The 23,925-nt window shown below is 55.1% G+C and overlaps 3 protein-coding genes across 3 annotated transcripts in view; 1 reads left to right on the forward strand and 2 right to left on the reverse strand.

Annotated features, from left to right (window-relative positions):
* Positions 1 to 4,304, forward strand: part of DELE1 (DAP3 binding cell death enhancer 1) — a 20,757-nt gene extending 16,453 nt beyond the window's left edge. The window contains exons 10-12 of the mRNA XM_057413732.1: positions 45 to 201; positions 545 to 809; positions 4,167 to 4,304. Coding sequence (XP_057269715.1) covers positions 45 to 201; positions 545 to 801 — 414 coding nt within the window. The 3' untranslated portion in view covers positions 802 to 809; positions 4,167 to 4,304. The remainder of the gene's footprint in view (positions 1 to 44; positions 202 to 544; positions 810 to 4,166) is intronic.
* On the reverse strand, positions 3,692 to 14,468 carry PCDH12 (protocadherin 12). Its single transcript, XM_057413731.1, has 4 exons — positions 11,538 to 14,468; positions 10,884 to 10,978; positions 9,590 to 9,741; positions 3,692 to 4,543 (listed from the first exon to the last, which is right to left on the reverse strand). The coding sequence occupies exons 1-4, from the start codon at positions 14,466 to 14,468 to the stop codon at positions 4,179 to 4,181; spliced, it is 3,543 nt and encodes a 1,180-aa protein (XP_057269714.1). The 3' UTR covers positions 3,692 to 4,178.
* An 8,245-nt stretch (positions 14,469 to 22,713) lies between these two features.
* On the reverse strand, positions 22,714 to 23,275 carry SMIM33 (small integral membrane protein 33). The gene has a single exon (XM_057413717.1). It carries the CDS (start codon positions 23,195 to 23,197, stop codon positions 22,790 to 22,792), a length of 408 nt encoding a protein of 135 aa, XP_057269700.1. The 5' UTR covers positions 23,198 to 23,275; the 3' UTR covers positions 22,714 to 22,789.
* Positions 23,276 to 23,925: the final 650 nt, after the last annotated feature.

Raw genomic sequence — 23,925 nt, forward strand, 5'->3', positions numbered from 1 at the left:
TCTCCATCGTGTGGGGCTGATTGCTGTGCTATCTCTGTGGCTAGGATGCCCAAAGCAGGTACCACGTGGGTGTTTGCTATGAGAAGGGCCTTGGAGTGCAGCAGAACCTGGCGGAAGCAATGAGACACTACCAGCAGTCAGCTGCTGCAGGGAACAGGAGCGCTCAGGAGAGACTTCGAGTGTTACAGGAGGAGGTGGAAGGTACCAGGGGCAGCAGGGGACACGGGTGTGTGGGACTGCATGGGGAACTAACCCATAAAAGTGGGGCCTGTACTGCCAGAGGAAGGGTAGCAGAGAACCATGGCAAAAAGGAGTCCTCTGCTGAAGGGAAGGGAGCAATTTCAGTTCATTCTTCTTCTTACCAGCTGTTTCCAAGTTGAGCTGAAGTGGAGCATGCTGGGACATCTAGTCTAGGTCATGCTTTGCCTAGAAGAGTTGGACTAGGTGATCCTTGAGTTCCCAACCTGATATTCTATGTGTCTACAGAGAAACCATTCCCCATAGAATGATGTGTCATTAATATCTCGGTTTAATGTACTTTCAGATGTGCAAACGAAGCATCCATTCCCTTCTGGAATGAGAGCCTCTTCCTCTAGCCCCAGTTTCTGGGCTATTGAGCCTGTGCATGTAGGCCACCACACCACCCAGCCAAGACAATCTGCCCTAACCCTGCCCCACTCATGGAGCGCGGACGGACTCCACATGATGATGCTCGGTGGTGCAGGATGGAGCCGTGCCCTCGGAAATAGGGCAAGGCCACTGGAATTGCAGTGCTTGGAGCCCCACCACTGCTGTTACTAGTGCAGTAGGTAAGTGAAACGAGCAGGCAGAAGGGAAGGCAGCCCTTCTTAGTCTCTGTGGAGCTGGAAGCAGGCTGGCAGTGAGTGGAAAGAGAAGGCTGTTAATGGAACAGGAGGCAATTTTAAATAACAAGGTTTTGAGAATAAACCTTGTGATATTCTTACTCCACGATGTTGTCTCCCTACCTTCCAATACAAGGACATTTTTTATGCTCTTACAGTTCTGTATAGAGCTCCACCATCCCACAGTGATGTGGTCTAGGGCTGTCATTCCAGTAGCCCTGTGAATATTGCACGTAGTCCCCCAGTGAGGTTTACAAGCCACCATATGGTGTTGCTGGCAGCTAGCTTTGTTATGGGCCTGGCCTGCACCCTCTGAGGCAATTTGATCTCACTTCAAGGCTAGCTATTCCCATAGTCTGAGATTCTCTCTATATTGCCATTGTGGCAGTTTAATTTGCTTTCAGACCTGTGCAAGCAAGAGTGAATTATTATTAGGGCACAGGATTTTGTGGGATATGGCTTATGGATCCACCTGTACTGGTGAGCGTACTGGCTGGCCTCAGGCATCCTGCACTGTTCTCAGTGTCCTTTGGTCCCCAGTTCTTATTCCTTCAGCTCTGGCAGTGAGCTGTTCCCATGGGTACACCCCTTTGAGTCACAACAAGCCAGGTTTGCTTCAGAATTTATATTGTGTGTGTTTGCTAAGCACGCCTGCTCATTTACACTGGAGTGGATAAGGGATGCTCCCAGCGGGCAGCCACCACTGTCAGGCAGACAGTGGCAAGCAGCTGGTATGATAATTCCTTCCACTGGGGCAGCTGAATCTGGAAAAAAGACATTTGTCCACACCAGTTTAAACTGGTTCAAGGGCATCTGTACAAACTGTCCCGCTTCCTGTAGCCAGGGTGCTCTGGTGCTTTGTGTAGATCAGGCTGTGAAAAACAAAGGCAATGGCCCCATCCTGAACTTGCTGTGGTCTCCATTCAGCAAAGGGAGGGGCACAGCCAGAGCTCAACACATCTGATTGTTCTAGTCTGGTCTCTCTTTCTGCTCAGACCAAACTTTCTTAGACCATTTCCTTTATCAAGCAGGATACAATTAGCAGGAAATTCCTCGGGTGGATTTCCTATTCTGTGATAATCCTCAGCATGCTTACGCCTTGGTCAGGACAGAGTAAGGGTTGTGTAGGGGGTTGAAAATAGTTTGCAGAATCAGGAAATTGAACCGAGAGAGAGGAATTTGTCTCCTTTTTAACCTGCTTATTATAGTGTATTTTGTGTTCTTTAATAGGCACATCAAAGTAAATTTCCAGAGGAAGATGCAAGGTTGTGCGGTGTGTTTGTCCTCTGTATGTGTTCCCAAGATGCAGAGGAATCCCACAGGGCTCCAGCTCCTCACAGTCACAGATCTGCCTCCCTTGTGGTTTGCACAGCTGCCTCTCAGTTAGAATTTGGCTCACTGTCATTGTTTTGGTGCAATGTTTTGTTTGTGAAACAGAACAGCAAGGTACTTCTGTTAGCAGCGCAGCAGCATAAGCAGGCTGGAGCAAACCCATCAGTGTAGTTCATTGCCAAAGATGGGGTGATCTGTAAATCACTTTGGAGTCTCTAAATACAACAGTGGGTATTTGGGATACTTAAGGAGTCTACCTGGGGAAATCTTACTCTGTTGCTTTTGTCATCTGGTCCCAAGACCAACAGGAAAGGATAACTTTCCCATTTCCTCTTCTTTAAATTACCTGTATGGTTGTCTGCTGCTGTGGCTCGTATGTGTCCACACTAAAAGAAGGGGACTGTCACCTCTAGCTGCATGGCAAGAAACACAGGTACAACAGTTGAGATGCTCCAGGATCACATCTGTTGGGTCGTGCTTCCTATTATTTTTAAATTTAACAGTAAAACAAAAGCCAAAAATACCACCCAAAGACACCTGATGTAGCAGCCCTACCACAAGCAGATCAGCTTTGGATAAACCTGTGTTGTGAACTGCAGCATCTGTGGAGAAGCCAGGACAGTGTTTTCAGTGTAGAGCTGGTGAAGGAAGCAAGCAGTGTGTATAAACCACTGCTGACCCTGCACTGTGGTGGAGGAAAGCTCTTCTCAGCCTCCCTTTTGTAGTCACTCTGCAAGCAATGCTGTTGTGTCCTGCTGCCATGGCTTACCCTCATTATTGTAGCTTGACTCTCTCACTTGTACAGCTGCTTTGCCAACACACCCCAGATGTATTCTGGTGGTTCGTATCCTAGGTGGAAGACACAGACTGTGGTACAGAAGAGAGTGCCATGTGTGGATGATCCAGAAGCACTTACCTGCCATCCATGCACTGCTGTGTAAGCCTGCAGATGCACTCCAGATGCTTATGTTGTCTTTCCAACCTCTGCAAGTACAAATCCCCATGGTTAACAAGACCTGTGTGCTCCTTCTGTTGTTACTAATACCTGTACCTTAGTTTTCCTACACATTCTATTAGCCTAAAACTGTCTTATAGCTCACGTACACACAGGTCAAAGTGAAAACCTGTAGTATGGTTGAAACTTGTGACTTGACTATTCCAAAACAGCGTTTTCACGCTTCTGTTTTCCCAGATTACCTTTGGCAGACTCCAGCCATCTGTTGTCTGCTTCTGAGCAAGGACTTTGCTCCAAAATCCAATGGCCTCAAAAGAGAGCATGGAGAAAGACGCTGTAGGCACCTTGTGCAGCCATAGGAGAGATGCCAGTGCTGATTTTGGGGCATTTTACAGAACGCCAAGTTCACACTTGTAGAACCACAAAAGCTGAAAACATCAGTGGGAGACAAGAGGCAGATCTCCTCTTTCTGAGATGCCATTACAGGCTTTCTGCAGCTATATCATCATGTCAGATACACTGCACTTTGCTCCAGAGATGGTAGTGTTTAAAAACCAACAATTTTATTTAAATAAGAACTGAGATCCTGGAGCCCAACTCTGCAGCATGCTGCAGACTCCAGGACTGCAGTATTTCATCGTCCATGGTGCACAGTCCGTGATCACATGGATGTAGCTGACTGGGTTGTGCTTGTGGTTAAACTAACAAGCCCATCCCCTCAGTCAGCCTGCCCTGGGAGGAAAGGGCCTTCCTGCTCTTGTGTGACTTGAGTGTGATGGTAAGTAAAGTGTAAGATGAGGATGAAAGGGGAGGAAAGCTGGAAATGCCAGAATGGGCAGGTAGAAGGGAAGTAAACAAGGTGAAATCAGTTGTAGAGAAATTCGATGGGGTGAAACAAAGGAAGAAATATGCCTGTTGTGATCAGTGTAGACACAGGTAATACAGTGACACAGTCAAAGCCCACATGTGCACCCCAGATGCAGAAAGAAGTCTGACTCTTTATCTCCTTATCACAGCCACCAAGCTGCCTACAGAACAGGAGCATCATCTTCCAGTCCAAGGCTCTTCCCACGTGCCGACAGCTGCCGCAGAAGCCCCGAGCCTGTTTCATTGTGGACTTGGACCTTCTGGGACAAAATCATTTCAAAGAGGGTGCTCATTTCGGAAAGGAAGGTGCTGGCCAGCCTTGTCCCAGCAGCATTCGAGTCAGCCCCAGCACCTTTGCCAAAGGTCTCAAAGGTCCTTGGTTTCTCCTGCCTTGCAGCTTCCTCATCCTGAGGTGAATGCAGAGAGTCAGGGGAGAAGACGTTGTCCTTGTAACTGCTGGTGAGTGGCAAGGAGAGCCGAGCCACCCATGCTGGGTCAGCAGCCGTCAGCCTCTTGAGGGCCAGCTCTGCAGGGAGTGAGAACAAGGACTGCTAGTGAGATGTGGAGTAGAGGAGACCATGGGAGAAAAGGGGTGGGAATAATACTGCAAAATAAGGAGACTTCCTGAAACCAGCTGTGAGAAGACTGATTGTGAACAGGTCTAGAGATAAGCTACCAGCAGCATCATTCAAACCAGCAGCTAAAAAAAAACAAACCAACCAGAATTGGTTTCTATCTACTGGATTTTTGTTTTGCTTTTTAAATACAATAACCATTAGGATTACTTTGCTTTCTCATTTGTTGCAGCCTCAAGTGACACTTCACTAAATGGTTAGCAGAGTGAGGGTCAGGACTGGCTAAAGGGGAGACAACAATGGAAAGCTTTCAAGGGGGAGGTGTTGGCCAGAGAGAAGGTCAGTTATGGACTTCCCTGAAGGGCCCCTCTAGGGTGGGAATTTGCTCCTAAGTAGGCATGTTGAGACTGAAAAGAAATGGGTTATTGTGAAAACAGTAACAGAAGTAGAATGAAATTCTGGATTATAAAATGCACAGCTGGATGGTTGAAGACTAAGAACAGAAAACTGAGCTATAAAATAATCGTTCATCAATTGGAAACAGATGGGCAGTGGGAGCTGGCGTGGGTGGTGGCTGCAGGCTCAGTGTACCAGTAATGTGATTCTGCCCCAAAATCATAGTGTGTTGGTCAAGGTATTCCCTGTTGGCATGAAGACACAGCCCTGGTATTGTTAATAGGTCTGGCAAGATCTGGTTAGGGATATTACATAGAAATCTGATTATCCATCCTTAGGAAGGAGGATCTGCAATGGTAGAAGCACAGAGAAAAGTGTTGAGATGAAAACAGGAATGGGCCCAGGCTTACGTGATTGAGACCACAAGAGGTAGGGGTTGCTTAGCCTAAGGAAGCAGAAGCTCACCAGGGAACCGACTGCAACCTATCAGTATTTTGAGGAGTTAAGCACCAACAAAGGAAATCTCTATGCTTAAAATAGTGTTGGCAAAAGAAGTGATTATTACTGTCCATTAATAAACATATACTGGGAAATTAAAGGAAGGACCCCATAGCAGGGTGAGCCTGGAATAGCTTCCTCATCAGACAGCAGGGAAGGAAATGGGGGTTCTTGTTTTTAAGGTAGAGCTTTGCAGTTGGTAAACAAGACTCCATGACGCAGTGCACAGATGCTGCCTTCCAGCCCCACACTGCTGCATTTCCAACGTGTAACCTGGAACCCCTGGGAGGTTTGAAGTGACCTCCAGGCTTGTGAGACAAAGAGCAGCAAAACAAGGCCCTGATGTCTGTTCACAAAGCACAGCAGTCCCAATCAGATGGTGTCATGATAATAATTACGTGGCTCTGACTTACAAAGTGACCTCTGAAACGAGGGGCCCCATCCTGATGCACTTATCCTGCTGCTTCCAGAAGATAATCAATACCCTCCACAGCCTGGGACGTGTGGTCCTCAGTCCAGGTCTACTCAATCACTGAGACAAGTCTCCTTCCTCAGCCAGCTAAGTCATTAGTCTTTTTTCTCTGACAAACAACTGTGTCCTGGGGCAGGATGGGGGTGAGAGCTGGGCTTCAAACCCAGGAAGGAGAGATGCATTGCTTAGATTTGTTTCAGCTGAAGGCCCAAAATTCTTTTGTGTTGCTTAACTCCAGGATTTCTTTCCGCAATCTCCCTGTTTTCTTTCAGTCGCAGTGACTGTTCCGTAGGAGATTTCCCAAGCTGAATTCCCATGGTTTTGCTCTAAAATATCCTCAGTTCTCTCAGCCTGCAAGAAGCCACTGAGTTTCTGGAATATTTTGGTGCAGGGCACAGCAGTAGACTGCTCACTGCGGGAAGAGTCAGGACTCACGGTCATGCGGCCATGAAACCTTGTCATTCGGTATGTTAAGACCAATAACTTTACTGCCTTACTTTAATGGTGTTTTGTGAGCAGGGGTTGTTTTTATAATCAATAAAGTTCTCTCTCTCATCTGCTGCTGTGAGCACTGTTTCACTGGTAGAGGATAGGTGGTAATACATGGTACTGAGTGCTGAGAGTTCACCCCACAGCACGATGCTTTGCAGCATAAACAAGCCAAGAGCTGGCTGGGACAGATGACTCGTGCAGTTCCCCCCATTGAGAATAGCACAAAGGCCCAGACAGCCTCAGCCAGCTGCTCTGGTCCTCCAGAGCACAAGCAATGCTTCCTTCCTCCCCCTCTCAGGATGCAAGTCCACTTCTCTGTTTATGTTTGGGAGAGGAGGAAGGAATCCAGCAGCTCCGTCGTCTGCGCTCTGTTGCCTTTTTGGGAACATCTGGGCTCATGGTTAAGGTTCTTCACCACTGAACCAGGGCTTCGGTCATGTCCAGCACTACAGCACGGGCAGGAAGCCACAGGGCACAGCCTCAGCACTGGTGGTCAGTGAAATTTCAGTCAGTTGGAGAAAAGGTTCTTTTTCTATCAAATCCAAAAAGCATGGGAGGTGCCACCTCATGGATATGCCTCCCTGGAGCACAGATCTGGTGGGATGCTACCTGGCTGGGCAGGACTGGATCTGCCCGGATCTGCTGAGCAGATCCACCAGTTCCTTTACTGGGACTGATGCATGTCAATACACCCATGGTGGAGATGGAGCAGGGCACCTGTTTGCTCCCTGCTTTTGCCTGCAGGACCTTTACATCCAAGGAAGCTCATAGCTCTTATTTGACCCAGCCATTCCTTCATTTGCTCCTTGTTAGAATAAAAGAGCAGGAAGGCAAACAGAGAGCAGCAGCGTGGTTCTGCCACGCAAGAGCACAGAAAATGCCCAGCTCTGGCATCAAAACAACCACAGCAGCAATGCTCAACGAGCTCCTCTTGCTGTGGAGGAGCACAGAGGCTCCACAATGAAATTCCTGCTACAGGACATGAGTCAGCCCAACTCCTTCAAATTGAAATGCCAGTGGAAGAGATTTTTAGAACAAATCAATAAAAGGAACATGTAGAGAATGTCAGGCCCAGATGGGATTCACCCTGGAGTGCCAGAGGAACTCAGATACGAAATTGCTTGCTTTGTTAGCTGCTGTTGGTTAACTACTGCTTCAAATGAATACGGGATCAGAGGAAGGGAAGGTAGAAACTGTGACAGGAGCTTTTAGGTGTGTGAAGGTGAATGCGGTGCAGGCAGAATCACAGCAATCGTTACATGCAAGACCCGGCAGAGAGCTGAGTGCTCTTCAGAGCTGAGCTGAACTGACATTTGCAAGGTGGGGAAGTTGCAGATTTGTTGGCATCTTTGGAAGAGGTGGGTGAAGAGTCCTGGTTGACAGAGGACACCTGAGCTTGCACCAGCCAGGCTCACAGGGACCTGGGCTGTCTCTGCATTAACAGCCAGCTTCTGTTACAGACTAATACGTGTTCAAAGCAAGGGTAGGAATAAATCTTTCCCTCAAAGGGAGGTCATTAGGAAGTGCCAGAGTATCCATTCAACACAGTGATAAATGATGTGGAGAAGTGGATGGCGCTGGTGTTGAGGCCACTAAAACACCCAGTGCCACTGGAACACCCAACGTCATAAATCAGAGGGCTGCTGAAGGACTTAATAGCACTGAGTGCCATAGCAAAAAGTGGCTGGTGGGTTTCTGTGTCACCAACTATTGGATTATTGCCACAGGGAAGAGCACACCGTGTGTTGATGACTCTCCCACCATGCAGAAGAGGGATTTGGGAGTTACCATGAACAGTCTGGTAACAACATGGGGCTCAAGCAGGATACGAATGAAGCAGAAACAAGAAGACCTCCTTATACCGCCAGTGTAGATGTACCCTGAACATTGTGCTCAGTTCTGGTCACTGCGTCTCAATAAAGATACACTAAAATGAGCAACAGGCCAGTGACAGGAGGCAAGCCTGGATGGAAACAGGAGCCTGATGGGGCTCAAAGGGCATGTAACAGCTTGAGGGGCTTGACAAGGGCAGCTTCACCTTTCTCACTCTGCATGGCCCAGCAGACCATGAAACAAAGGGGCTCAGGCGAGTGAGGGAAACAGTTCACATGGTGCATAAGCTGCACTTCATCCCCTTGCAACAGAGGTCAGCCTCACAAATCAGCTGGAAAGGAGCTGATAGAATCATAGAACAGTTAGGGTTGGAGAGGATCTTAAGATCCCCCAGTTCCAACCCCCCTGCCATGAGCAGGGACACCTCACACTAAACCATGGCACCCAAGGCTTCGTCCAACCTGGTCTTGAACACTGCCAGGGATGGAGCATTCACAACCTCCCTGGGCAACCCATTCCAGTGCCTCACCACCCTTAGGGTAAAGAACTTCTTCCTTATATCCAATCTAAACTTCCCCTGTTTCAGTTTTAACCCATTACCTCTTGTCCTGTCACTACAGTCCCTAATGAAGTGTTCATCCCCAGCGTCCCTGTTCATGATACATGCACAGGAGGAAAGATCTACCAAGAGGGATTAAACTCATGAAACCCGAGGTGAAGCTCAGCAAGTGCCTTTGCTGTAAATTACCTGGTACCAAAAGCATAAGACGATTCATAGGATCCCAGCCTGGTTTGTGTTGGAAGGGACCTTAAAGCTCATCCAGCTCCAACCCCTGCCACGGGCAGGGACACCTTCCACTAGAGCAGCTTGCTCCAAGCCCCTGTGTCCAACCTGGCCTTGAACACTGCCAGGGATGGGGCAGCCACAGCTTCTCTGGGCACCCTGTGCCAGCGCCTCAGCACCCTCACAGGGAAGAGCTTCTGCCTAAGAGCTCATCTCAGTCTCCCCTCTGGCAGGTTAAAGCCATTCCCCTTGGCCTGTCCCTCAGGCCCTGATGAAGAGTCCCTCTCCCCCATCCTTGCAGCCCCCTTCAGACACCGGAAGCTGCTCTGAGGTCTCCACGCAGCTTCTCTTCTCCAGGCTGAACCAGCCCCGTTGTTCTCAGCCTGGCTCCACGCGTGTCCTGAGCCCCTGCACTGCCAGAGCCACCCCGGGAGCTGCGCTGTCCCCTGGCCCCCTGCAGCCGGTTCCGCCCCCTGCATGGTGCCGGTGTGTTCCTGAGCAGCCCCCCCGGTGCCTCCTCACCCGCCTGCGGCTCCAGCAGCGTCTCCAGCTCCTCTCCCACCAGCTGCTGCACCGAGAGCTCGAAGCCGCTCTCGGAGTCCCGGTCCTCGGCCTCGCTCTCCCCGTGCCCGCTGTCCTTGGTGCTCAGGCAGTCAGCGTCCGGCCCCGCCGCCCTGCAGGGACACAGCGCAACCCCAGCACTGCCCCTTTGAACGCGGTTGTCTTTATCCCCCGTGAAGCCACCCGGAGGGCATCCTCCCCGTGCATCGTTCACACCGAAGGAACCATCATCTCAGTCCCCACCACTTAACGAGCTCTGGGGCTGCCTGGTTTGGGGTTATGGGCTTTTTTAAGAAACAAACACATGAACAAAAGCACTGGGGTCAGGAGTGCCGCAGGTCCTCTGCAAAATGGGTCCTGGATGGGTGCTGGGTGCTTCGCATCTTGTCCCAGAGGGGGTTTTATCCTTCTGCAGGGGTATCCTGAGCAAACAGCTGCTGGCTCTTCCCTGTGAGCTCAGGGGAGCTGAATTCAGGCTCCAGGTGAGGAGCATCACAGCCCAGCCCCAGCAGCCCCAGAGCTCAGTGCAGCTCTTCCTCATCATCCTCAGTAGATGGAGGTGGTGATGAGAAGGGTGCAAAAGCTGTGTCTGCCCATGTGCTGGGCATGTGGGGACAGGGGGGACGTGGCAAGTCAGTGATGAAGCCCTGGCATGTGCTCAAGAGCATTCACCCAGTGACGCCAACAGCGTAATTTAATAGGAATGCTATAGTTTGTCTTTGGGAACATCTTCAGCACACAGCTGGGATATCTCAGTCCTTCCCACCCCTACTGACAGTGTCTCCCTCAATTACCTCCTGGCCCTGAGACACATGTCCTGAATTCATGTCAACAGGCAACAGTATATCTAAGAAAGTACTCAGAGCAATGCTAAAACTCATCCTTATGGTGCTGCCTTCAATGATGTGCTCATGAGTTCACCTCTCCATCATGCTTGAACACAGCAGTGCTCCCCTAGCAAGGATGGGCAGAAAGTTTGTGGCCATGGAGGTGCTCACGTGAGTAAGGAAGGAGCTGCCAAAGGTTCCCCAGGAAGGAGGCAAGGAGCAGCCCTGGATACCAACAGGGAGCCAGGACCAGAAGAGCACATTCATCCCCTGAAGGATGACCCCGGCCTCTGGTCAGCAAACCCAGGGTGAGGGTTTGCCCTATCTGCTGCCCTGGGAGGCTGTTGGGACCAGCAGGGCTGAAGCAGAGGCAGCAGAGACACAGGGGAATGGGGCACGGATACGGGAAGGGCTGAGCGCAGCCTTACCTGCTGCCGCTCTTGGCCGTGTACTTGTTTCCGCGGTGGTTGGTTTTGGGCTGGAACTGGCCCTGGTGCAGCAGGGACAGCAGCTGGGAGATTTGCTGCAAGGCAGGAAAAGGCTGTTGAGCCCCGGCGGTGGCCGCTCAAGCTGCTTCCTGCCAGGACGTCCCCCCCTCGGCCTTTTTATAGCGTTTCCTCCTCCTGCAGATGGTTCCGCATCCCCGCACAGGCACAAACAAGGGGCCGGGCAGCCCACCTGGTCCCCCCATGCTGCCCTGCCCTGCCCTGGGGAGGTGGGTGAGTGAGTCCCCTTCTCCCCATCACAGCACCCAGGGGAGGTGTGGGGAGACCCTGCCCGTGGTGGGGCGCCCGTTCACCTGCCCAGCCCCACTGCCGGGATAGGAGACCAACCAAAGACCATCAGGTTGCATGTTCCATGCCCCATCCCTGGCAGTGCTCAAGGCCAGGTTGGACACAGGGGCTTGGAGCAAGCTGCTCTAGTGGAAGGTGTCCCTGCCCGTGGCAGGGGGTTGGAACTGGATGAGCTTTAAGCTCCCTTCCAACCCAAACCACTCTGGGATTGTGTGTTCCCACCACCCCAAACCTGGGCAAGGAAGGATTTGGGATATGGAGGGGATCAACACACGGGGCAGCTCCTACCTGCACCGGGGGTGACTCCATCGCGAACTCCCCGTTGGGGCTCTGCTCTGCCAGTGCCACCAGCGAGAGCCGGACCAGGCTCCTGAGGATGTGCTGGTGGGGCTGGGGCTGCCCAGGGGCCCCGGCACCCATGGGTTCGCTGGGTGGCAGCGGGGGCTCTCCCAAAGGCCCCTGCAGTGGCTTCACCAGGCTCTTGCTGTGCAGAGGTGCCTCCTCTTTCACTGCGTTCTTCTGCCTGTGGGGCTGGCAGGGCCGGCGCTGCAGGATGGGCAGGTCGAAGCTCTCCTGCTGCTCATCCAAGTCTTTTGGGGCCCTCTGGTTCCTCAGGGTCCTGTACAGAGTGGGGGTGAGGTGGAGAGGAGCCCCCGGCGCCGGCGAGGCTGTGCCAGGCGGATCCTCCTGGCAGGGCCGGGGGGGCTCAGCATCCTGGGGCCGGCCCCGGAGCAGCGGGACGAGGTGGATGTCTGCCTTCTGGATCTGCCTGTGGGGCTTCCTGAGGTGCTGCTGCCTGCGGGCGTCCTCCGCCTCCCTGCAGTTGTAGGCCATGCCGTCCTTCTTCTCCTTCTTACGCAAAGACAGGCTCAAAGCCAGAAGGAGAAGGCACCCTCCCAGGAGAGCGGCCATGCAGGTCACCACCACCACAGGCGGGCTCGACCACCCGGGATCTTGCGCTGAGATCTTGGAGAACGCTCCATGATTCCGGAAAACCAAGCGGAGCCGGGCCAGGGTGTGCAGGGGAACGTCCCCCGCATCGCTCACCCGCACCAGCAGCTCCCGCTCGCTGCCGGCAAGGCTGCTGGCGTTGCTGGTGTTGAGGAAGAGCTGCCCCAAGAGAGGGTCCAGGATGAAGAGCCCTGCATCTTCCCCCCCCACCAGCTCATACCGGAGAGCCCCGTTGGTGCCCGAGTCCACATCCCTGGCCACGATGGTGAAGAGGAAGGGAGGGCCAGCGCACGACACCAGTGTTGCATTGGTCACCGCTGCAGTCCCTTGGGTGCTCCCATTCCCGGGGACCACCCAGAGGCACCCTGTGTCTGCATTCACCAGCACGGAGAGCGTGGCTGTGCCTCCCACCAGCGCTGGTGCGGTGACGATGGGAGCGTTGTCATTCCTGTCGAGCACAGCCAGCCTGACGGAGGTGCTGGATGCCAGCCGGGGGTGACCACCATCCTCTGCGGTCACCAGGAACTCCAGGCTCCTCATCTGCTCGTAATCGAAAGCCTGGAGGGCAAAAACATCCCCAGTGGTGGGGTCGATTGAGACCAGACTGGAGGCAGAGGAGTCTGGGATGCTGTAGGTGATTTTCCCATTGAAAGCCAGGTCGGGGTCGGTGGCGTGGACAGTGAGCAGCAAGGTGGGTGCTTCACTGTTCTCAGCAACAGCAGCCTCGTAGGTGGCCTTGTCGAAGGAGGGAGCGTTGTCGTTGACGTCGCTGATGCAGATAGTGAGGTGCTTCAGCACGGCCAAGGAGAGCTCACCCTGGTCTCGCACCACCAGTGTCAGGTTGTACTCGGCACGCAGCTCCCTGTCCAGCGTGGCGTTGGTCATCAGCACGTAGCTGTGGCTGTTGGTCCTCTTCAGCCTGAAGTGCTCGTACCCCTGACTGAGGGAGCATTGCACTTGCCCGTTGTTCCCCGAATCGGGGTCGCTGGCTGTCACCAGAGCCACAAAGCTGTCCTTGGGGAGGGCTTCAGAGAGCACGGGCACCCGTGCAGCCCAGGTGACGTGGACATCGGGAGCGTTGTCATTGACATCCAGGACTTTGACCAGGACCTTGCAGTGGGCTGGGATGGGGTTGGCACCCAGGTCCCGGGCTTGCACATCCAGTTCATAGGCCTGGGTTTCCTCATAGTCCAGCGGGTGCCTCAGGATGATGCTGCCAGTGCGGGCATCGATGCTGAAGGTGCTGAGCACCTCTGGGGGTGCGTGCTTGCTCAGGCTGTACTCGATCTCCCCATTGGGACCCTGGTCGGGGTCGGTGGCTGCGACTGTCACAAGGAGGGTCCCGGGCAGAGCATCCTCCCGAACCTCGACCGTCAAAGAGCTCTCTGCAAAGACGGGGCTGTTATCGTTGGAGTCAAGGACAATGACTTTGATTAAAGCAGTACCTGATTTTGGTGGCACCCCATGATCAGCAGCTGTCAGCACGAGGTCGAAGGAAGAGTGCAGCTCCCGGTCCACCTCTTTGACCACAACAAGCTCCGCATGCCTTGTCCCATCCGAGCTGGAGACAACCTCCAGAGCAAAGTGCTCGCTGGGGGAGAGCGTGTAGGAGCAGCGGGCGTTGGGGCCGGCATCGGCATCCAGAGCTCGATCCAGCGGGATCCGCGTCCGCAGGGATGCGCTCTCCGACATCTCCAGCTCCAGCTGGGGCGTGGGGAACCGCGGCGCGTTGTCGTTGATGTCCAGTACTTGAACCTCCACGTGGATCAGCGCCAGGTTCCGGGCGGCCAGGACGTCGAACGAGACCCAGCAGGGATCGCTGTGCCGGCACAGCAGCTCCCTGTCCACCCGCCCGGCCGTGCTGAGCACCCCATCCCCGCTCCCCACGAGCAGCGGGAACCCCCCGGGGGTCTCCATCAGCTGGAAGGTGTCCGCTGCATCGCCGCTCTCACCCCCCTCAAAGTGCTCGGCCAGGGTCCCTATCACGGTCCCCGGCGGCACCTCTTCGAACACCCGGTACTGCACCGTGAACGTGGCCACCTCCTGGGCATCGGCGCACAGGACCAGGTACCACCACAGCGCCGGGAGCTGCAGAGCGCAGCGGCTCAGCAGGAGCACGCTGCTGGCCAAGCGGCTCATGGCCGAGGGCTGCCCCGCCGCCCGCCGCATTCCCCGGCCGTCCTTAGGGCGACCGCGAGTGCTCAGCATCCTCTCCCATCGCCGCGTCCCGCAGGCGCCAGCCACCGGTTGGGAAGGGGGAGAAGTCATGAGCGAGCCCTCCAGGGGTTGTCCCCCTCCCCGCCATCACCGGGGACAGCCGAGAGCCAGCGGCCCCCCGGGCTGAACGGCTCAGCCCGGAGCAGAGGGACCAGCGCTGCCGCAGCTCCAGCCCGGAGCAGCGTCCGGCCGGGCCGGGGCCGGGCCCTGGACCAGCCGTGTTTCCTATGGAAACCCCACCTACAGGAAAAGGGAGGACCGGGCTGGTACAATGCCTGGTGGGGTGGGGGGCTCCCCAGCTGGGAGAGGGCTGTGGAGTCACCATCAGCTTCCAAACCGCAGGGACCATCACCACTGCCCGCTGTCACCTGCAAAGTGCGCTTTGTAGAAGGCACAAGTTCTGCACAGAGCCCCTATCCCATCTGCAAAGCCTCACGTGTGCTGCAGGAAGATGCCTGCAAGGACCAGTGATGCTCCTGCATTAGTTTGCTCCCTACACTGTTAGATTTCTGACCTCATAGAATAACAGGGCTTGGAGCAAGCTGCTCTAGTGGAAGGTGTCCCTGCCTGTGGCAGGGACATGGGACTGGATGAGATTTAAGGTCCCTTCCAACCCAAACCAGTCTGGGATCCTGTGAAATAAGGCACAGAAGGATTCGGTGCAAAATCAGTGCTGGGTGAGGAGTGACACTGGGAAAATCAAGGCAGAGCCAAGCAGGACAGATCATGTGCCAGGACAGATGGACAGAGGGAAGGGCAGAGGCCTGACAGGACATGGCTCACATCTGCCAGCACCTTCTTTCTTCCCTTGTGCCTGCCTGTGTGTGATGTGGCAACACTCCCAGTGACTCATGAGCTCATCCTGGTGTGTCCAGATGAAAACGAAGCAGTGACATAATCAAAAGCCACATGTTGGAAAAGGTGACAGAGGCGCAGTGCCCTCAGTGTGACAGCAAAAGGCAGAGCAAGGAGCAGGGATTACACAGCAGATTTGGATAACGTGAAATAAATAGAAGAAAGGGTCTGAAGAAGCCTTAAACATTTCAATATCTGAAAAAGCCAACAAGAAACCTGGAGAAGGGCTTTGGACAAGGGCCTGTAGGGACAGGCCAAGGGGAATGGCTTTAACCTGCCAGAGGGGAGACTGAGATGAGCTCTTAGGCAGAAGCTCTTCCCTGTGAGGGTGCTGAGGCGCTGGCACAGGGTGCCCAGAGAAGCTGTGGCTGCCCCATCCCTGGCAGTGTTCAAGGCCAGGTTGGACACAGGGGCTTGGAGCAAGCTGCTCTAGTGGAAGGTGTCCCTGCCCGTGGCAGGGGTTGGAACTGGATGAGCTTTAAGGTCCCTTCCAACACAAACCAGGCTGGGATTCTATGATCCCTCCCTCCTCCTCTCACTGCTCTGATTTTCCCACCTGAGGCTCCCCCACCTCCTGCATCCCTGCCCTCACTTTTCTTTATTACAATAGATTTTTAACACCACAATGAGCAGCAAAAGCAAACCCACGCTGGTGCCCAGCAGCCCTTTCACTGCAGGTGGGTCAATGCCACCAGTCAGCACACGGGAGGAAGGGACGGTGCAGCTCAGCCGTGTCGGGGGGTGCCAGGAGCCCTGGTGCTATTCCTGGGCTCAGCCCCAGCTCCAGGTGACCTTTGCCAAGTCATTTCCCTGCTTTGTGCTGCGGTTTCCTCCTCAGCAGAACCAGGCCAGTGCGGGCGCTCCCGCAGGGATGCGCTCCCGCTGCGCTGCGCATGGAGAAGCGGATGTCTCCTGGCCCGTGCCCTGCTCTCAGGATGCTTCCTTCTGGGGGAGGCTCATCCTCCCATCCCCCTTTTTCATGGCTTCCCCCCCAGGGATGGGGAGGAGCTGAAGGACTGCACGGAACTACCGAAACGGAAAGGAAATCAATCGGTGAGGTTTCCCCATGGAGCCCTGTGGGACACCTCCTTCTCCCCAGCACCTCCTAAGCCACCTGCACAACAATCCAGCCTCAGCAAGTGCCCCACCTTTAGTCCACCACTGGTGTAATGGGAGGTGTATTCCACCTGACACCAGCACCCATGGGTGCTGGACCCTGCTTGGTGCAGCCTCCAACACACCTGCAGGGGGGAGGATGTGCCTTCAGGCTCCTGCAGGCCCTAACTGCTCCTTTTTCTGCCCAAAGGCAGAGAAGCAGAGGGGATTTTGAGCACCAGGTTGCTTGGACACCATAGGGAATGGCTGATGTGACAGCCCTGGCACTGGGAGAAGTCACAGTCACCAAGGGAAGGGCTGTGACCCCCTCCTGAGCACTGTCCCCAGTCTGGCTGTGCAGATGCCAGCACTGATGACAGGTCTGCGCTGCCCAGAAGAGGAGCTGACGCATTCACTAACGCAGTGCTGCAGGAATGACTCCCTGTAGAGCAGACCTGTGACCCCAAGCCACGAGGGCATCAGCAGTTTGCAGGGAGAACGGCTGCAGGATGCTGCGGGAGCATCACTGAGCTGCAAACCACACCAGCCACACCTGGGTGGGAGATGGACAAATGATGCTAACAGTGAAAACAGAACAATGGGGTTGAGCTGGAGTCTGCTAGAACCACAGACAGCAAAGTGAAATCTGGTGCTAAACCTGAACATGTCTCCTCCTGTTTGCTGTTCACACCCAGGCAGGTTTCCAATGTGCAAGTGCTTCAAGACCTCCGTAGACAATGTTGTGTCTATGAAGATAAAATTCCCCCTCTGGCAGGTTGGCTGCACCTAAACCCTTTCATTTAAAGCTCAGAAAGTATCCCAGCCTGATTTGGGTGGGAAGGGACCTTAAAGCTCCTCCAGCTCCAACCCCTGCCACGGGCAGGGACACCTTCCATAGAGCAGCTTGCTCCAAGCCCCTGTGTCCAACCTGGCCTTGAACACTGCCAGGGATGGGGCAGCCACAGCTTCTCTGGGCACCCTGTGCCAGCGCCTCAGCACCCTCACAGGGAAGAGCTTCTGCCTAAGAGCTCATCTCAGTCTCCCCTCTGGCAGGTTAAAGCCATTCTCTCTGGCAGTTTAAGAGCATCAGTTATATCCAGTTATTGCAGCACTATTCCTCAGCTTCTGTGTGATGCCATTAGCACCCAAAGCAGATGTAACTGCTATTTACTGGTGTGAACTGGCTCCTCTGAAGCTCAGCTGCTCTCCAGGCTCCAGAGCAACAAGGGCACAGTGGACACCCCAACCTTGCAGGGGTGCAGAGCTGTCCTGGGTGCACCACACGCTCCCCATCCATCACAGAGCATGGAGCAGCCCCACCACGTTATTCCGAGGTCCTCAGCACAGCTGGAGATCTTCAAATGCTCTTTGTCATTGTGGGTTGGTTTGGTGCTAACTGGGAGCCAGGAGCTGCACTGCACACCAGGAGCTGCACTGCACACCAGGAGCTGCACTGCACACCAGCAGCAAGGGCACAAGGCAATGTGAAAGTGAGAAAGGAGAAGTCATTTCAAATCCAATAATGAGAAACCAACATCAGTAGGAAAAGAGCTCAAAATGAGGATGACTGAAGACACACCAAGATTTGGCCTCATCAGGGTGCTCAGGGCTTACCTGGGGAGGAGGATTTGGTCTCATTCTGCTCTGCAGTTCCTCCATGGGGTGGGGAATGGCATTGGAGGGTCAGGGCACAGAGATGGACCACAGGATGCTCCCCAACATGGATGCACTCTCCTAGCTCTGTACCTCAAGGCACCATCCTCAGCAGGAGGGTGGCTGCAAAACCTACATGGAGCAGGGAAAAGCCTGGCTGCTTCTCCCCAACCTGGGTTCATGCTCAGCTGTCCCAGTGTTCAACCCTCTTAAGCCAGGCATTGCTTCTGTACAAGTGCCACTCTCTTTTCAGCAAGAAAAGCCTTCCCTTAACCCACCTCTGTGCAGTCCATGCCTCAGGAGCTGGGTGCAGGCGCGCAAGGTGGCCCAGGACCTGCAGGGATTGAGGAGGCTTTGGGGGGAGCCTTTCTGAGGAGGAAGGAAACGATTCACCCTCTCACACCAAACAGCAGGGAGGCAAACCTGCAAGAGGGGCCCAGGCCCACCCTGTGCTCACCTTCTCCAGGCAAGCAGCAGGTAACACTGGGTCAAGGGACTCCACCTCCCACCCCAGCCAGGTCCCTTTTGGTTCATCCTCCATCTCAGCAAAGCTCTCTCTGTGTCTCCTTGTAGCCTCCTCCAGCAACGCCCTCCTTGCTCCGGGGGCCCCGAACGAGCCGCATCCCTCCAACCAACCCCGAAGCTGGAGGGAGGCGGGCAGCATCCCCCCGCTCGGTGCTGCCAGCGTGCAGTTGGCTGCCTCCACCACCAGAGCCCACTGCTGCTCCACCACCAGAGCCCACTGCTGCTCCACCACCAGAGCCCACTGCTGCTCCACCACCAGAGCCCACTGCTGCTCCACCACCAGAGCCCACTGCTGCTCCACCACCAGTGCCCACTGCTGCTCCACCACCAGAGCCCACTGCTGCTCCACCACCAGAGCCCACTGCTGCTCCACCACCGGAGCCCACTGCTGCTCCACCACCGGAGCCCACTGCTGCTCCACCACCGGAGCCCACTGCTGCTCCACCACCGGAGCCCACTGCTGCTCCACCACCGGAGCCCACTGCTGCTCCACCACCGGAGCCCACTGCTGCTCCACCACCGGAGCCCACTGCTGCTCCACCACCTGAGCCCACTGCTGCTCCACCACCGGAGCCCACTGCTGCTCCACCACCGGAGCCCACTGCTGCTCCACCACCGGAGCCCACTGCTGCTCCACCACCAGTGCCCACTGCTGCTCCACCACCAGAGCCCACTGCTGCTCCACCACCAGAGCCCACTGCTGCTCCACCACCAGAGCCCACTGCGGCTCCACCACCAGAGCCCACTGCTGCTCCACCACCGGCTCTGCGGTCCTGCGGGCAGAGACACCGAGCACCGAACCCCAACGAGAGGGGCTGGGACCGCCCTCACCCCAGTGCAGAGGTCCCGGTGCGGGTCTCAGCGCTGCAGGGAGGCTCTGGGTGATGCCTCAGCTCCCCTCATCCCCACTTGATGCACCCCTCAATTCCAGGCAACCCTGCAGCATCGGGAGCATCCTGCAACACCAGCTGCATCCCTGCTGAACGCCCCGGGGAGCTGTGTGCCTCTGCAGGGGTTATGTAGGCGCTGCCCTGCAGCAGGTGAACACCCTGATTAGAGCCTTCATTGCTGCTGCTTTTAGAAGCTTCCGAAAGCAGCAAATCGGGCTTTGAGGAAAGCAACTACCTGCGAAGTCTGTGCCAGCCCCATCTCGCTGTGCTCCAGCACTCCCCTGTGCAGAGGGTGTGATAAGAAGGGTTATTGTTGCTCTGAGCTCATATGAGAAAGATTATTGTTAAGGAGAGGAAGCAAGTTACAAGTGAAATAAATTGGGATGAGCTCAGTTTGAATAGACAGTAACACTGTTATGGGAATTTGCATACACAGCCTCTGCCACTCCAGGGCCTGAATGTCTTCTCTGACAGCTGCAAAGAGCAATCCTATAAGCAGAGAGCAGCAGAGCTGGCCAAATGTGAGAGAGGAGAATCTGTAACAATGATGGGGTTTTGTGTAGGAGAAAGCAATGAGCAGAGTTGAGGAGTAACCTTTGGTGTTCCTCTGGACGAGAAAGCTGCAAACGACTGGCACTTGCTTATAACAGCAAGTTTGCAAATGAAATACATGGAAAAATTCCTAAGGCCAGGACTTCAATATGAGATACATCCAGAAAAGGTCACATAGAAGGAGAGAAGCTGTGGCTGCCCCATCCCTGGCAGTGCTCAAGGCCAGGTTGGACACAGGGGCTTGGAGCAAGCTGCTCTAGTGGAAGGGGTTGGAGCTGGAGGAGCTTTAAGATCCCTTCCAACCCAAACCATTCTATGAAGAAGGGGGTGCAGACAGCTCCTGGACTGGGCTGGACGGTTCAGATCTGGGGAAACTGGAGCCCCATCAGCACCACATTCACTGCCACCTTTATTTGCTTTCAGTTTGACACCCTGGAGCCCCTGCGCGCTGGCAAAGAGCTCTGCACCCGTGGGGTTTCTTCAGCTCCCTCTCTGTGCAAGTGATAGATCTAGGGCACAGCACGCTGCAACATAAATCAGACTATTATGAGTCCCCAGCGGCTGCAAATCAATGAGTTCTGGTGATAATCACCCATTTTATCTTTCTCATTATTAATATTTAGACATTTTTAATCTCTCCTTTGCAAACACAATGTTTCCCCGCTGTGCTTGTCCTTCAGCCGCTCTGCAAGCTCCTGCTTCTGCAAGCAAAGGCTTTGCCTCAAACCAACCTGCTCCCAGATCTGAAACGCCACAAGCACAAGGGCTGGGCGATGACTCCATCAGTTCCCTGATGGGTGACACCACGTCAGGGCGCAGGCAGTGTCCCCGGGACACGGTGCGGCCAGGCTGGGTACCACAGTGCAGAGTGGGAGTGGGTTCCTTAAGCTCTTGGAGTGAGCCCCCACGCTTGCCGTGAGGGAGCAGCTGGGACATCACAACCGGGATTATCACACGGAGCTGTGTGGCGCGGTCACACACTGGATGGGATCCAGAGGGACATGGACAGGCTGCAGAGGTGGGACCCTGCGAACCTCATGGAGTTCAACAAGGCCAAGTGCAAGGTCCTGCACATGGCTCAGGGCAATCCCAGGCACGAACAGAGGCTGGGGGTAACTGGATGGAGCAGCCCTGAGGAGAAGGACTTGGGGGTCTTGGTCAATGAGAAGCTCCCCATGACCCGGCTTCAGTGAGCACTTGAGCCCAGAACCCCCCCGTGCTCTGGGCTGCATCCCCATAGGGTGAGCAGCAGTCGAGGGAGGGGATCCTGCCCCTCTGCTGGGCTCTGGGGAGACCCCCCCTGCAGTCCTGTAGGGATAGGAATGAGCTTCAAGCAACCTGCTCTAGTGGAAGGTGTCCATGCCCATGGCAGGGGGCTGGAACTGGATGAGCCCTTCAACCCAAACTGGTCTGGGATTCTATGGAGCTACAGGTGTCATCCAGAGATGCCCCTGGAAGGTGTTCAGCTCTTCAGATGGTGCTTGCTAATCAGGGAGGCACACGTTAAAAGATAAGCCACACAGGGGGAGGCAGGGATTTCCAATGGAAATGTCACACCTTATTTCCCCTGCCAGAGGCGTGGAAAAGCTGGTAATGCACTGTCAGCTCCGGAAAACAAAAGGGGAAAAAGCAAAACACTCCCTCAGAATTAAAATAAATTAAATTTATTGTAGAGACCAGAATTTCCCAACAAGCCCAACTACTACTTGGCTTTAAAACAAGTGAGAGGAAGGAGGCTGGAGCAGCTGCTGTGTCAGAAATACCTCCAGTGTTCAGAGGAATAGGTAAATGACCTCATTTCTCATCCAGCAGCACACAGAGGGATCTGTGCCAGGGATGCAGCTTAGGACAACGTGGGTCTGCCTTTTCTGGCCAGGCCAGCCCCGCCATCGCTCCCTCCTCAGATGGGATGTGCCCTGCTGCTTCCAACACTGGATCCAGTCACCAGGTCCCTGCTTCCCTTGGCACAGGGACAGCACACAGAGAAGGGGACAATGAAGGTGACCACAGTGAAGATGAGCTCAGGTCTCCCCATCGCTGCCATTGAGCACAGATGCTGCAGGCTCTGCTCAGAGACGCACCTTCCTCTACCAGTGCCAACACCTCCAGATGTTCAGCCAGCTGCAAGGGGTGCCCAATGTGCCATCACCACCTCTCTTGCTTATCCTATGTCTCTTCTTCTCTCACCTGCTTCCACGGGGGACCAGACACATTGTCCTCTGCTGCTGGCTCCTCTGTGGAAACACCATCATGGGTTCAGGAGCTGCCTCCTCTCCTCTGGCTGTTTGCAGGAGGGAGGACAGTGTTTCACCCCTCCAACAGAGGGAGAGGGGCTGTGGCAGGGAGGAAAAGAGGGGCTGGAGGCCTTCCTATGCTGTAGAAACAGCATAATGAGGACACTGTGCATGTGGAAACACCTTTAAGCTGGAAAACAATTCCAAGGTGATGCAACTTCCAGCTCCTGCCAAGAGCTCCCCAGCTGGACAAGGACCAAGAGCTCTCCCGGCCACTCCCAGACAGCGTGGGACAGGTAAAACCAGGGCGAGAAAAACCAGATGCTAATGCTGTCCCAAGTAGGCTGAGCCAGCCCCGGAGCCTGGGCTGGGGACAGCAGCACCCCAAGGCTGGACTTGTGGGGGCTGATGATGAGTCAGCACAGTGACATCAACCCCCCCACTGAACCTGCTGGGGGAGAGACACAGTCCTGGGGAGCAGGAACCGGTGAGTCTCGGGCTAAGCCAACATCCCAGTCACTGCTCATCCCGTGGGACACGGTCCCCCCAGCCCTCCCCAGGTGGCCCATCACAGGTACGTGATCTCGATGACATTGGGCTCTGCGCTCCCGCAGGTGAGGTGGTGCTTGCAGGAGCACTGGCAGCTCACACCGGCCAGGTCCCACGGGCAGGGCTGGGCAGGCAGCTTCTTCTGGGAGCCCAGCTTCCTCCAGTCCGTGAGGTGCACGCCGTTGTCCATGTCCTGCGGCATGGGCTCGTGGTACAGGGTGATCTGCACGGTGCGGAGGTGCGGGCCATAGTGCACCACGACGATGATGAAGACGGCCAAGAGCACGAAGATGAGGACGATCACCGAGATCATGGGCAGGGCATCGGACTTCTTCGTCACGCTCCTGACGATGGTGATGGGGGTGAAGGCGGCCACGTCCTGGGGCTCAGGCTGCCTCAGCTGGCTGCTGGGAGCGGAGGTGTTCATGGCTGAGCAGGCTGACCTGGGGCAGGGAAACACGGGGTGGAAACGGGGTGACCACTGAGCAGAGGCCGGCTGATGTCCTGGTGTCCTGCCCTCGAGTCGGCAGCTCCCTCCTGCACCTGCAGCTGCCAGGGAATGGGGTGGCGCTGTAAGTGTCTGTGGGATGGGATCAGTTTATCTGGGGTTGTAGGACGCTGCCCTGGACACACTCAGCTGAGGGTGATGCTCTGCATCCCCTCAACCTGGACACCTTCAGTGGGGGGCTCTTCCTTCTCCACGACCTCACAGACTCATAGAATAAACCAGGTTGGAAAAACCTTTAAGATCATCGAGTCCAACCATTCCCCCAGCACTCAAAACTCCACCACTAAACCATGTCACTAAGGGCCTCATGGACATGGTTTTTCACCCTCCCCTCTTCGCCCCCAGCCCCACAGTGCTCATCCAAACCCAAACCTCACAGGAACCCAACCCCACCAAAACAACCCTGCCACAGCCACAGAACCCCATGGAGCCAGCACGGGTAGGGGGGGAAGCAGGGAGGCAGAGCCCTCCCCAGCCCCGCAGTGGTACCTCGGTGTCCCTGCTGCGTGGGAATCATCATCTCCCGCGGGGCGCTGAGGGCAGCCGAGCCTCCGGACGCCTCAGGGCTAGGTAGGAACAGACTCACCTCGGAAGCTGCCACGTCACGCCTGGGCCCCGCACCCCCCGGGAGTCCCCGGTGCAGAGGA

This window comes from Pezoporus wallicus, unplaced genomic scaffold (genome assembly GCF_028554395.1).
Source record: "Pezoporus wallicus isolate ANWC-B61680 ecotype Strahan unplaced genomic scaffold, APGP_CSIRO_Pwel_v1 contig_11153, whole genome shotgun sequence".
NCBI classification, from domain to species: Eukaryota; Metazoa; Chordata; class Aves; order Psittaciformes; family Psittacidae; genus Pezoporus; species Pezoporus wallicus.

Excerpts from the sequence above, each read along its gene's own strand:
- PCDH12 (XM_057413731.1), bottom strand. The coding sequence starts at position 14,468 with ATGACTTCTCCCCCTTCCCAACCGGTGGCTGGCGCCTGCGGGACGCGG. Across the intron at positions 10,979-11,537 it reads TGGAGTCACCCCCGGTGCAG|CAAATCTCCCAGCTGCTGTC; the intron begins GTAGGAGCTGCC and ends CCTGCCTTGCAG. Across the intron at positions 9,742-10,883 it reads ACGGCCAAGAGCGGCAGCAG|GGCGGCGGGGCCGGACGCTG; the intron begins GTAAGGCTGCGC and ends GTGTCCCTGCAG.
- SMIM33 (XM_057413717.1), bottom strand. The coding sequence starts at position 23,197 with ATGAACACCTCCGCTCCCAGCAGCCAGCTGAGGCAGCCTGAGCCCCAG.